The sequence below is a fragment of the Stigmatopora argus genome, chromosome 9 (genome assembly GCF_051989625.1).
Source record: "Stigmatopora argus isolate UIUO_Sarg chromosome 9, RoL_Sarg_1.0, whole genome shotgun sequence".
Classification (NCBI taxonomy): Eukaryota; Metazoa; Chordata; class Actinopteri; order Syngnathiformes; family Syngnathidae; genus Stigmatopora; species Stigmatopora argus.
In genome coordinates this window covers 8,432,955-8,446,899 of record NC_135395.1, presented here as the reverse complement: position 1 = coordinate 8,446,899, position 13,945 = coordinate 8,432,955, and the positions used below count along the sequence as shown (strand labels likewise).

The window sequence follows — 13,945 nt, the reverse complement described above, 5'->3', positions numbered from 1 at the left end:
CCATCCTGAATTCAGCACGCTTATTCAAACGTCTACTTTGTCAAGGTCGCCTTCTTGCTGTCACTTGCTCATGTCTGCCAATACACACTTGGAAAAATTTCCTTTGCCTTTTTGGGGCTCCCCTTGTATTTCACAGGCCTCCTTTTTCAAACCGACATGGACACACTTTATGCCTTTGGACTCAATTTATCGACCCCCGTTCGCCCGTACAGTACAAATCCAGTCCATTGAAGAAAAGAAATCCGGATTGTGGACCTTGCTTTCTCACACGAGGTCTTTTGGGGTGGGCTGGCGGTGTTGTGGGGGTGGTGGTGGGGTTCCCCTCACATGAAATCCTTCATTGTGCTCTTCTATAGCCCGACCTCTGACCTCTGCCGAGGCCGTGGATTGTCCTCTTTTCCTTTTTCTTCTTCAACTTTGACTTCACTTTGCCAAACGTGTCATCACACCCGCACACACCCGCACACACACACACACGTCTTTGTGGGGCGGGGCTGGCTAGATGTCTGCAAGCTCAAGTCTGTCACACACACACTTGTTAATATCGTGCGTGTGCGCGTGTTAATTGCTTGTCTGGTCCGTCTCCGTGCAGATGTCTCTCTCTTGAATTTGCGTAGAAAGCAACAATCGGCCCCATCTGGCCCCGTTTTACTTCCCCCTGAAAAATCACCTCTGTACGGAGGAGCCCCCCAGCACCCCTCACGTCCCCCGCCGGTCCCCACCTCACTAAATCTCCTCGCTAAGCCACAGGCACGCACACACGGGTTCGCCATGCAGAACGGAGTGGGTGTCAGAGGATTGAAAGGCAATCAAAAAGCTATAGAAGAGTGCTTTGCTTTTCTTGGCCGCACTCAGACACAATTGGGGGGCCGGGGGGGTGGTGACGCCCCCCTCGCCGCCGCCACCGCCACCAGCTCGCCGTTTGGGGGCCGCGGGGTCCCGTCGGCGGCCCGAATGAAGAAGCTTGGAAAAGACGCTGTGACAGATGGCTCGGGGACGATGATACGGGATCGCTTTTCTCCGCCTGAGCTCGTCTTCGGCCGTCCTTTTCCGACTGTCGGGGTTTTGGTCAATCGGATCCAAAGAATAGTCGGGTTACGATGTCCTCAACCTACGACGTTTCGACTTAACGACGCCCCGCGCTATCATTTCTGCTGTCTGAATCTTGTCTTAAATAATGATATCAAAGCCCCAATAACAACTCTAAACGCAAAAATGAGCAAAAGTGGAAAAAACGCAAAACACGTCCTCATTCTGCACTCATTGGACGGGGAGGGGCGACTAAACGTTTCTTAGGGGATTGAACATCGAGCGGTGTCAATGAGTAAACCAAGAGTTGACCCACAATGGATTTAGTGACCTGAGGTCTACAGGAAATGAGAGCAAAAAAGTCCTTGGGGGGCCAAATATTTCCCGTTTGTTGTATTTCCAGGATCTACTTTGAGCCAAGATGGCGTCACGCGACCGCGGTGTCAAGCCAAATCCGCGCTGATCCCCCAAAAGAGTTGGAGAGGGCGAGACCGACGGCGGCCCGTCTGTCAATATCTTATTTTGGAATGAAATGACGGTGAGGGGGCGGGGCCATTCGTCACCTCTCGTGCGTATTGTCGGTTGAGCGACACGCACGGACGCGTCCGCCGGCGTCGGGGCATTTTGCGAGGATTTCTCCTCACGCCGCGCCGGACGTCAGTCGCGTGCGGGTCGCCCTGGCGACCCGGGCGCATGCCCCGCCCGCACGGCCGCCTTTCAAAAAACAAAACAAAAGTCTGGGAAAGGCGGCGCCCGGTGGATCGGGTTGCCGTTGTGGGCCTGGACCACGCCCCCTTTCTCACCAGTCCAATTAGAGAAACTTCCGAGGGACTGAGCAGAAAATACTTGGGGTGTAACGGTATCACGTCATTTCCACCTGGACGTGACAAATCGAAATATTCATATTTTTCTTCCCAGAAATATACACATCCCGTATTTTCCGGACTATAAGTCGCACTTTTTTGTAGTTGAGCTGGGCCTGTGACGTATGTCTATTTTGCACTTGGACCGCCAATAGCTTGTATTTTAAGGTTAAAGTTATCGAAAAAATGTTACATTAAGAGATGCTTATTGTGTCTGTTGTTCCCAATGACACTCTTAATTGAACATATAATTATTCTTGGTTTCTAATAAAGTGCCCACCAAAAAAAATTAACTTATACTCCAGTATGATCCCTATACATTTTTTCCATCTGATTTTAGATTCTTTGTCAATTGCGACTTCTACTCCCCAAAATACGGTAGCCATTTTCAGAAGAATGCTAGCTGATATTTTAGAATTCAACTGTCATTCTCCATTTGTGCCGTTTTGAGCGGGCTAAAATATCCACCAGGTTATTTGTTGTCGATTCATCCTCTGGTAAGTTTAACGAGAAATCCAAAAAGGAGTTTAATAGCGCTGGCGCTAGCTTGGCTAGCCCGCCGCCGTCCGTCGACAGCCGCTGGAGGCGTGCCGGCCAACGGTAGTAAAGTAAGACGCTCTTTTAGTTGCCATTTGTCATGCCTGTAAAGTCCAAGACTTACTCAAAGCCCCGAGGGTCCGACAATTAAGGCTTCGGACCCGCACGCGACGTTTGGCTCGCGCTAAGAAGAAATTTTAGGTGGGAAAAAAAGCAGGAAACAAAACGGTGACTGTTAGCGAGTGAACTAAACCACCTGCAAGAAAGCGACACGGACTTATAAAGTACTGTCCTGTAATGTTAAAAGCTAAAAGTCAGAATAATTCATGTTTCAACTCATGACTTATCAAATATTTTGAGTTAAAAGTCATGATACGAGAAGAAAAGTCATAATATTAAATGGGTAAATCAAGTACCTTTTTGGAAAATGTATGGATGCAATTGAGCTAATTAGTTGCTACGTACAAGCGTATTAGCGCCTAGCTACGTAAAGTATATTTGACAGGTCATTTAGCTACATTAGCTGTACTTTACTCACTTTTTTCTTGTCTCATAATATTAGCATTTTTTTTTGTATCAAAAGAGTCAACATTTGTGATTTACAACTGTGATTTTTGTACCCAAGTGGAGTGGAGACTACGACAGAAAAGCATTTGGTGATGTCTGTAAGTGGATTTAAGGTATTTGCGTTAGGAAATTTGGTCTAACATCCGATTTCGTCGTCCAGCGAGCGGAGAACAAGAAGGAAGAAAGTTGATCTTCACAAGAGGTCAAAGGTGAAAGCGGCGTGACCGTTGCCTGTTGTTGGCCTGACATTTGACCTATCGACAGACAGGACACCCAACCGGCCTTAAAAGAAAAGATGAAAAATTGCCACAAAATCTCATCTTGTCAAACATTTTGGAGGATTTCAAATTCAAAATATAGAGCGTGCTCAATTGAACACGTTGGCGTTGACGCAAATTCCCTTTGACCCCATTTGTCTTTTTTAACGTGCAATTCAATGCGCATTAAACACTCAACTAATTACATTTTTATACCTATTCTCACTGACAAATATGAAAATCACAAGCGTTCTACACACAGAAAATGAATCAAAAGTACATTCCATAACTAGCAGCACATTTAGCATTCACGCAAGTGTACATATTACTGCAAGTGCAGCGATGAGCCACTCGTGACTAGCGCTAGCCTTGTGCTAATCGTTAATGAGTTCAAAACTTAATGCAGCACTTTCAAAAGAAAGCATCACAACGCCACTCTCACCAAACGAATCATCCAAGCAGCAAATTTTGATTGAAAGCTTTCTTCTAACCCAGATACAGACGCTCCCCTACTTACGAACATTCAACTTACGAACAACGGTACATACGAACATGTCTGCAAATTGCGTTTAAGTCCAAAAATGTTCGCAAGTCCAATTTTGTATTTCGCGTCTTTTTCGGAGTAGTACTTCTTTCCGCCGCTAATACCGACGCCTGGCGCTGTGAGAGCTCAGCTCACCCAGCATCTACCTTCTTCGTTGCAATGCGGAAGTGCGTGAATGTATCTCCAGTGTGCAAAGAACCTTTTTCATTTGTATCATTAAATATCTCATGCATCCAATATTGAATATGGTTGGTAAAAAGCTAAAGGCTTCTATTGAGGGAGTTGCAAGGAAGAGGCAAGCCATTTCATTTGAAACGAGTGGCAATAATAACGAAGCTTGATGCGCGTCAGAAAGTGGTGAGCGTTGCACATTCAGTACCATTTATAAACAGAAAGATCGAGCAGCAGGACCCAAATATTGAACGTTGCACAAAGTTTGCAAATCAATTGAATGATGCCATACAGTGCTACTGCATCATTTATGATGAAAAAAAGAAGAAAACTGTGCAATCGTCATTAGGTCGCTTCTTTTGGCCAGTTTCTAATACATAAATCTCTCTCTCTCTCTACAGTACTGTACATATTCTCTCCATTTTATTAAATGTTTTTTTTTTCAGTACAAACCAATGCGTGTTACTTATACAAGCCTTAAACATACAAATGCACTTATATAAACCTTCAATATACTTATATAGGCCTTAAACATAAATTATAATACAAAATATAGCACTAAATCAACTTACAAACAAATTCAACTTATGAACAATCGCTCGGAACCAATTGCGTTCGTAAGTTGAGGAGTGTCTGTACTCAATTGAATTCACAAATCATTAAAAAACCCGATTCCACCAAAGTTTGCTTTGAATTGCTTTGCCGTACGCACAGGTGCTCCAGGAAGAGCGCCACCAAACTGCCGCGGGGTCAGTTTGCCTTCTGATAAAAGCGTGCGCCACCTGCTTTTGTGCGAGCCGGCCGATCAATGTCCTCAACTTTGTTGGTTTCCGCCAGCGCGCGCACAAACAAACGTCTCCGTCGGCCTTTCCTGGGCCGACGCCCTCGTTGACCGGCGTAAAAAGCGTAACGTCGTGAAAAAGCCATTAAAAGAATATTTCGCCTGACCCCCCCTTCCACCGGCGCGAAGAGCCCCCCTGCCACACAAACAAATGCAAATGGATGTGAGAACTTTTGAGCGGGACCCCCGTTTGAGAGGGGGTCTGAATGGCCTCTAAAGGAGCCTCTAATTAATCTAAGTACGGCACCAATAGGCCCACTTGGAATTTTGTTCTTCTCTTTTATGTGAATGGAGGGTGGGGGCGGCGAGGGGGGGGTCCCCAAAGAAAGAGAGAGAAAAGAGAGAAGGGATCAGGCCTCCACCTTTTCTATCGGCGGACCCGCCCCATTCAGGCCGGCCGTGTTTAACAGACCCGCACGCCGCCAAAGACCCCCCCCGCCCGACACACGCACGGAGCGCGGTCCGTCACTAGTTTTTTTTGGTTTTTTTTCTCTTTTTCCTCGCCACGGCGGACGCTCCGGTCCAGCTCCCCCCCCCCAAAATCCCCCCCGGTGCCCGCTCTGGCTCCCGGTCGGACAAAAGCGGCAGAAGGCGGCCTGGGTTCGGGGTGAATCAGTAACGGAGCTAAAGGCCATGCGCCTGTGGGGAGTTGGGTGGGATTGTAAAGGGGCTTTGAGAAGGCCGGCCCCTCCTCTCAATGGGCCCCTTGACAATCACTTGAAAGGAGCTCAGGGTGTCCCCCAAACAAAGTCCCCAGCAGCAAAAGCCTGAAAGAGCTTCTAATAAGCTTTTAACTATTTTACATCACGGCGCTCCTCGGCTCCCCAACATCAAGCCCGCCCGTCCCTCTGGCCCTACGCCCCCCCCCCTCCCACACACACACACACACACATACACACCCTCCTCCGACACACACCTCGCCCTCGCCGCCATCATTGTGCTCAACACCTGATTTATCCGTTCCTTCACATGGCATTGCAAGCTTTTTGAGTTGCTGGCAAAGACACGCAAGGAGGGCCTCATTAGGCGCTTGGGACTGGCCCCGCCCACCCCCCGTCGAACCGGACCGTCTATCCTTCTTGTCCGAAATCTTTTGCCATTCAGTTCAATAAAAAAAAACACCCAGGATTACAACCTCCTAGTCAAGATGGGTCATTTCCTGTCGATCAATTTACCCAATTTTGGGGCATTTCAGGTCATTTCCTTATGACTGTGGGTCACTTTCTCGTTAATTCTGGGGTATTTAATACGAGTCATGTCCCGATGGCTGCAGCATTTGGAAACACCTAAGAATTTTTTTCCATGTCTTTGAAAATAATATCCCAAATTGGACAGCAACTCGCCCAATCTGTCGCTGTCCAGTCGCCATGGAGACGCTTTATTGCTGTGGAAATTGCCCAAGTCTTTGCGGAGGTCAGAGTTCGACGGGGAGGGCGAGACGGGGTGGGGGGCTCACAGCCAGGAGCCCCTCGCCCTCCGGATGACTTTTGTGCCGCTCGTTAAGAATTTCATGCTAATTGCCGAGCGCCCGTCCGAGTCCGATCCGTCCGCTCGCCGGGTCGACGCCGTCGTGGCGTGGCACTTTTGGAAGAGGCAAGGGAAGCTTTTTGGACTCCTTTCGATTGTTGCATTCTTCCTAAGATCTCTTGTGGACCAGACCACTGTATTTCCGGGATGCTTCTCCTTTCCTTGTCGGTTCCTGCTGATTTTAGGGCATTTCCGGGTGACTTCCTGGCACTTTTGGGGCATTTCAAGGTTTGCTATGAACTCATTGGCTGCCGTTGAAGGCACTGTTTTGATGGCAGAGGGCGAATGTAACTGCGGCTTGGAAATGGTTAATAAAATCTTGATGGGAACGGGCTTGATGAAACATTTTTTGTCAAGTGGACAAATGAGAGCTGACCGTGGCGGTACGTCGGCGCCGGGCCTCTCGTCGAACAAATGAGTCGCAGAGTGCGCCTCGGGGCTTTACAGGTGCGATCCGGGAGACGAGGTGCGGCGCGGGGGTCTTGGGGGAGGAGTCGGAGGTTATCTGGAGGAATGGGTGGGGTGGGATGGGGTCTTGGTCCATCTGCTTGACTTGCTTGGATGCTATCAGCGTGAACTTCTCCAATGTTGGCAAAAGCAATGTGTGTGTTCATATTGCATGGCTGCTCTCTTGATTGACACTTTCCTGTCACTTAGGGGGCGGGCCCCAATGCCCCAGGCAGCGTGTGTGTGTGTGTGTGTGTGTGTGTGTGTGTGTGTGTGTGTGCGTGCGTGTGTGTGTGTGCGTGTGTGTGTGTTCTTGTCTTTGTACGTTTGAGCTTCAGCGGGCTTTTGACTTTTTCCTTTCTGAAGACATTTCTTTTAATGGTCAATCCGTATTCCACTGGTTACTAGCGGCCTCCCATTTGTCCTTTGAATGCGAGTCCAGGGTCTTTAGAGGATATTTCAAATTTACGATTCATAAAAGAGAAGGAAATAATGGATTGGTTTCCCCCCCCCCCAAAAAAATGGCAGGTGCTTCTCATGTGTTGATGTTCCAAACTCAAGACCTTGCATCTCATTTATCAGCGACCCTTCCCAACAAATGACTTTGGCCCAACATCCCATCTGGACATAAACCTTTAGCCTTTAAAAAAATAAAAAATAAAGTGTACACTAAAAAATGAAATTATATGCCATTTTCTGACGTCAAGCGGTCCATATTTTTTTAAGCCAAATTGTTGTGTTGAATAAACAAATCAAAATGTCAACATGACGTCAGCTAAAAGGATTGGGAACAACCATGTGACATGAAAAAAAGGATATTCATTCAACAAATGTGACTTATGTAACGAGGATCTAAATCTACTAATGGCATTTGATTGGCTAAAACAGTGCAACAATGTTTGCCATTGCTTAGGATAGCCATGCACTGGAAATGTTTTTCTTCATTATGAAACATGATAAAAATGAAATTGAAGTCACTGATATTTTATTTATTTATATTCTGATCGTCTATTTTAGTCAAAAGGTCTAATGATTACATTGACATGGTGTTCCCTGCTCACTATTAGATTTTTTTTTCATGAAACTAGATTCTTTCTGCTATGAATAATATGGAGGAGCAGGAGTGCAAATTTGAAATTTAAATACACAACTAAAGAAATAAATCAATATGCTTAAAATGGGAATGAATGAATTAAAATCAATATTGGAATCAGCATTTTAAAGATTCAATTGTGCATTTATTCATTTTATTTTGGCACCCCAAACTCCATAGGGGGGAAAATGGTGTTTGTTAAGTGACATTTTCATCCCATCTGTTTTTTGCACAACTTCCCAAAAACGAGAATAACAAACGTCACAAATGACATTTCCAGTCAAGACAAATGGACTCGCGTGTGCGTAAGAAATGAGTTCCCAAGAACAGTTCGTGCGTGTGTATCAAAAGGCTGAAAACTTTATTGCGCCCCAAAGTGTCAGTGAGTCAATAGAATAAAATCTCGTTTTCTGTACAAAAAAAGCTCGCAGCAATAAATAAAGCAAAAAAAAAAGACAACAACAAAAATAAAAAATTCAATAAAAAAAAAGTCCGTCCCGCGCAGCTAAGCGGTGAGCGGGGGTCGCCCGTGCAAGAGGCCGGCTCGCGCGGCCCCCCACAGCGCGTCCTCGTGCCGGAGAGCGCCCCCGCTGTCGGGTGAAGACGGCGACGGAGACGAGGACGAGGAGGAGGAAGACGACCAACGTTCTTCGGTGGCTCGCTGCTGCTGCTGGTGCTGCTCGGGGAACGGTGCGCCCGGCAGGAGGTCGGCCATGCGCAGGGTCTCGGCCAAGGCCCAGATGTAGTTGTGGGCCAGACGCAGCGTCTCGATCTTGGTCAACTTGCTCTCGTCTGGGAGGGCCGGCAGGACGCGGCGGAGTTGGTCCAGTGCGCCGTTCAGATTCTGCATCCGGTTTCGCTCGCGATCGTTAGCCTTCAGGCGGCGACTCTTGCGCACCACGCGCGGTCCCGCGGCCGGAGCCGGGGTCCGCCCCCGACGACGCCGCCTTGGAGTCTTCTTGGGCGGCCCGGGGGAGGCCGAGCGCGACGAGCCGCAGACGGAGCCGGAGCTCGAACGTGAATGCGAGCGCGAGCGCGTGCTGGTGCTGGTGTTGGAGCGGGAGTCGTCATCGTCGTCTTCGTCGCTCGACGACGGGAACGGGAGGTGGCGCGCGTCCATGTGTGCCGGCGAGCGTGGTGGCACACGACCGACCTCAGCCCGGCATTTATAGCGCACGCGTACAATGGCGGGGGCCTGTCAATGGCCCCGTGCCGCGGGAGGTGCTCATTTGCGTATCGGCGGGGAGCGTGCCGCCGCCGATCGCTGGGCGGGGCTCCCGAGCCGGGGAGGGGCGGGGCTGCCGAGACAAGTGAGCGTCCTGCACGCGCTCACGTGACGTTCCGTCAAGTGGACGCCGAAGAGGCTGCTGTCAATCAAAACAAAGTGCCTGAGACCTGAGATGCTCCCAATTATTATGATCCTCTTTTTTTTGGTTCACTCCATGCCGTCAACACGTCCAAAAATTCAGGAAATAAGGCTTTTCAGTTGGGTAAAAAAAGACCCCAAATCTGCAGAAAGTGACCCAGAAATGCCCTAAAATCAGTCGCAAATGATTACAGGAACTGACCCAGGAAATCCCCAAAATCGATAGCGGGTGACCTGAAAATGCTTTAAAATAAACAAGAAACAAGTGATTCACACACCATTGGATTGGACGTGTATCGCATTCAATGGAGGCCGATGACTTAACAAGGAAACGACCCAAATTGCGAGCTTTCGCCTTTTAGCGTTAGCTAGCATCCAAATGTGTCCAAAACTTTTTGTTTGCGAATGCGCTCGGATATGCAACGAGTTTTTTTCTCCTTTCATGGGAACGTGTTCATTTGATTTGCTTTGTGTACTTTTTGCACCCTTGATGACCCCACCCCCGGACCCCCCTTTTTTGGAAGGCCGCCCCATGAGGGGAGCCAAAGAAAAGGCCCAAAGAAAACAAGTGAAAGAGAAAAGCGCTGGAGTGAGAGGTCTGTGCGGAGAGCAGCTCTGACAGGATTAAGACACCAGACACGGACCCCCGAGACCAAGCCCCCCCTCCAAAAAAACACCTCCCCCACCCCCCACCCCCCACCCCCTCCAGCGTCCCCATCGCCACACACAAGTGGAAACACAAGTCACGTTTGTGGGACCTGCAAGAAAAAAAAGCACCACTGTGGTCCCACCATTTGAGTCGAGGGGGTAAATTTGACCCTAATTGGAATAGTCAATCTTTGTTTAATAAGTACTTTTAGCAAAGACAAATAAAAATAAATAAATATGTATATTAAAACAGGTGAAAGACATTGAAAATGGGAAAAGGATTACGTCGTGTTATGAGCTGATGTCATATGATAAGATGGAAGTATTACTAGAAAAAAGGTGGAATAAGTAAAGTCGATGTAACCTAATGTATGAAACTAAGAAATTAAAGTTGTGATATATGTGTATATAATAATACAAAATTTGTAACATTAGGAATCATCTAGAGCACAGGTGTCAAAGAGGCAGCCTGGGGGCCAAATCTGGCCCACCGCATCATTTTGTGCGGCCTGAGAAAGTGAATCACGAGTGCAGACTTTCTGTTTTAGGATCAAATTCAAATGACGATTACAGATGTATATTATATTATAAGAAAAAAGATCAAATAAACATTGTTTTAGATCTATTAAAAACCTGAATATTTATGGCTTTTGATCCAGTTATTTTAATCCGATTTAAAAAAAAAACTAATTATATCTCAAATGGTCTCGCCCACGTGACATCGAGTTGACGTTAATGCGGCCCGCAAACCAACCCGACCTTTGACACCCTTGATCTAGAGTTTAAAGTCGTAATGTTATTTAACTTTGTATTACATGACTAAAGGGGTAATCTGTACTATGGGTTACTATCTTACATATTACAAAAAAGTTGGAATATTATCTAACTATATGGAACATTAAATTCCAATTGTGATCATTTGACAAACTTCGAGAAAAAAGATTGTAGTTTTACATAATGGTGTGTTTAAAACCATTGTTACTTAACTGTACATATTACAGCATAACAAAAAAATGTTACATTTTATTTAATTGGCCCTAATTGTACTCCATCGAACAATCATGCATTTGCATAAGATTCACTTGTCAGAATTTCTGACAAATAACTCCAGTCACCTTGGAGCGACCTCTCCCAAAAATCCGCCGGGCGAGGCCCCGGGCGTCTCGCCCCAGCGTCCATTTCCCGACGCCTCGTTTCCACGGCGCCGCTCGGAGGAGCTAAATTATCCGGCGAGCAAACAGCGGGCGACGGCTGAAAAGGAAAACCGTCCCGGGACGCGACGGACGGCGCGAGGCGGAGACGCATTCATGCCGGTGATTGACGACGCCCACCATTACATTAAAACCTTCCCTGGGTGACAAAGGCGGTCCCAGAATCGCGATATATCACCATATCCATATATTGTCACGCCCCTATTGAGTATGTTCCTTCTAACTGGCGGATGGATTGTCTTAATTGTTGGTGAAGCTTTTTGAAAGACTTAAAAACAATTTTAAAAATGAATCTTGCACCGTTTTGTACCCTAAAAACATCGACTAAAATATTTCTACTGGAAGGATGCACTTTTTACTGACGCGCACTTGCCACCAACTGTTGCCGTCGGCATTCACGACACCCACAATGCAGCGCGGCACGCCCGTGTTACGGGTGGGTGGGCGCCTGGGGAGGGGGCTGGGGGGGTGCTTCTGTTTTGGAGAGCAATAACTTGAATTGGAGCAACAAAAGAGTGTTGGAGAAGAGAGGACGAGCTGCAAAGTCTTGACTCGACAAAGCTGCGAAAACTTTCTTTCAGCCTAATGAAGCTGTTGTCTGGAGATGGGGGGGCGGAGGAAGAGGGCGGGGGTCGGGGCCAGCGTCCTCGGACGTGATTTGTCATACAATCCCAATCTTTAGGAGCCCGTCACACCTCCTCTCCATATGTCTGCTTAGTTTGCATCTGAAAGCTCGGGGCAGGCCAGTGTGCGCCGTGCTCGGGAGGGAGGGCCGGCCGGCCGGCCGGCGTAGGGAAGGACGGATGGTCTTCTTCTTTAGGCCTCCGCAACTTGGACAAAAGTGACCATGTCAAATCGACGGAGGCCAATTTATAAAACCTCGTTACCGCATCATTCCACGAGAAAACGACAGAGGACATTTTATAAAACTTCGTTATAGCATCATCATAATTCGACGTGAAACAGTGACATCACAATCATAAACAAACCGTCCCAACATTTTCACGACACCTGCACTACTTTCAGACATTGGCCAAAAAGCGGCGCTCGTACGCTTATGTTTGAGGGCTCTGCTGCCCTCTGCTGGCGGCAAGTTTGCAGTACAGTTTAGTCTTATTGTCAAATTTCAGTTTCAATTCAGTGCTATTGACATAGTTGCGCGAAAATGATACCAAACCATACTTTGGACATAAACCCAGCAGAAAAGTGACCAAAAAAGCCTTAATAATGAAATTAAATCCTAATTAGTCTTCTGGTTTTGGAAGGGGGGAGTTCGATTAGATGAAGTGAATTAAAAAGTAGGATGTGATAAATTCAGAAATGTTTGTGAGGTTTTTTTAAAGGATTTATATATTTTTGTCAGGATCAAATGGATCACCTTTTGTGAGACAAAAAAATTGCCATACTACATCACTATTTATATATTGCCACGCCCACAATCATAAACATATATACAAAGCACATCATAACCTAAAGGAATGTTTCTTTCCCCAAGCTATATTAATTCCTATATCCACATTTTTGCTATCAATGGGGGCAGGAAAAAAAAACTTGGTCCAGTGGGTGCAAATAGTGTTTTGTCCTACCGGTTTGACGTTCCAGCTCATCATGGGCGTTGAGTTCAATGTAAATGTAAAAATGAAATCCAAAACTAGGTTCAAAAAAGTCCAAAGCCTTGGTTCAAAAACAGGTCTGCCAAAAATAGTGACCTACAAGGTAAAACATGCACAGTTAACCACCTCATCTATGTTATTAAATCATTCTGACAAATTTAAGTGAATGTTTTAATTCGCAATTTTAGATGGCTCTGTTCAAATTGGGTGCTGGGGGGGCATTTTGATGTTCTCTTTAATACGTTTTTAGGTATCAGATTGGAACTCTGTATAGGCAGAGCCACATTAAGGAGCGACTCGGATCCCATTTAAAAATATGCGATAGGGACATCCCTTATTTATATTATTAATGCAACAATTTGCCATGTTCAACCATAGAGGGGGATACAAATGTAACACAAATGAGTGCGCTGGGGCGTAATTGACAGTACAACCAGCTCCATAATATATATTATCGCCCAGCTAGATCATTAGCATTTATAGTTGATAGCTAATTAGCATTTCTAGTGTTCAACAAGGGACCCTTTGGTTCATGGTATTTTCCGCTGTCACTGTAAACTGGAACTAATTGCTACCAACAGTGGCGAATACTTACTTTTCTTAACAACTTGCGTATTATTGTAACTTTTCCCCCGGTTGTGTCCAACCACTCCCGTCGGCTAATGCTAACACGCTAGGTAGGAGCTATAGGCACCGAGCACCGGTGTTTTGATGGCGTTAGATATGTTGCGGTGTCCCACGGGAACGACTCATTACTTTTGTGGAGTACATAAGTAGTGGTACTCTTAAAACAAGGCTTGGTGAACAGCTAGCCTCTTCATAGCGACCGCCAGCGGGCTGCTGGAACTCCCCATTGGCAGGTTAACAATACGTGATGGAGTGCGTCGAGTTGCTAATTGCAGTGCTAACGACGCCGGAAGAAAGAGGCCAGCTGAGCTTAATTGAGTGGAAGTAGTGACGTTGCTAAGGTGTCCAGGGACGTCAAACAAGAAATTCCTCAGCCCGCCCAAAAATGAGTCTTTTTTTAAAGACACAGTACAGTAAAAAAAAGTAAACAATGTTTGAATGTGGCCTGGCCACATTCAAAGAAAAATATAGTAGACAATTTATCAAGCTAGGTCTGGTGATAAAAACAAAAAATGAAACTACACACAGTCCACATTTATTTGAATTCATGTTATGATTATTTTATATTTTTTTAAGTTGAATATTTTTGGGAAATTACCATTTG

General features: G+C 46.4%; 1 protein-coding gene across 1 annotated transcript; it reads right to left on the bottom strand.

Moving 5' to 3' along the window:
- Positions 1 to 7,874: 7,874 nt before the first annotated feature.
- neurog1 (neurogenin 1) lies at positions 7,875 to 9,261 on the bottom strand. The gene has a single exon (XM_077609934.1). It carries the CDS (start codon positions 8,994 to 8,996, stop codon positions 8,382 to 8,384), a length of 615 nt encoding a protein of 204 aa, XP_077466060.1. The 5' UTR covers positions 8,997 to 9,261; the 3' UTR covers positions 7,875 to 8,381.
- Positions 9,262 to 13,945: the final 4,684 nt, after the last annotated feature.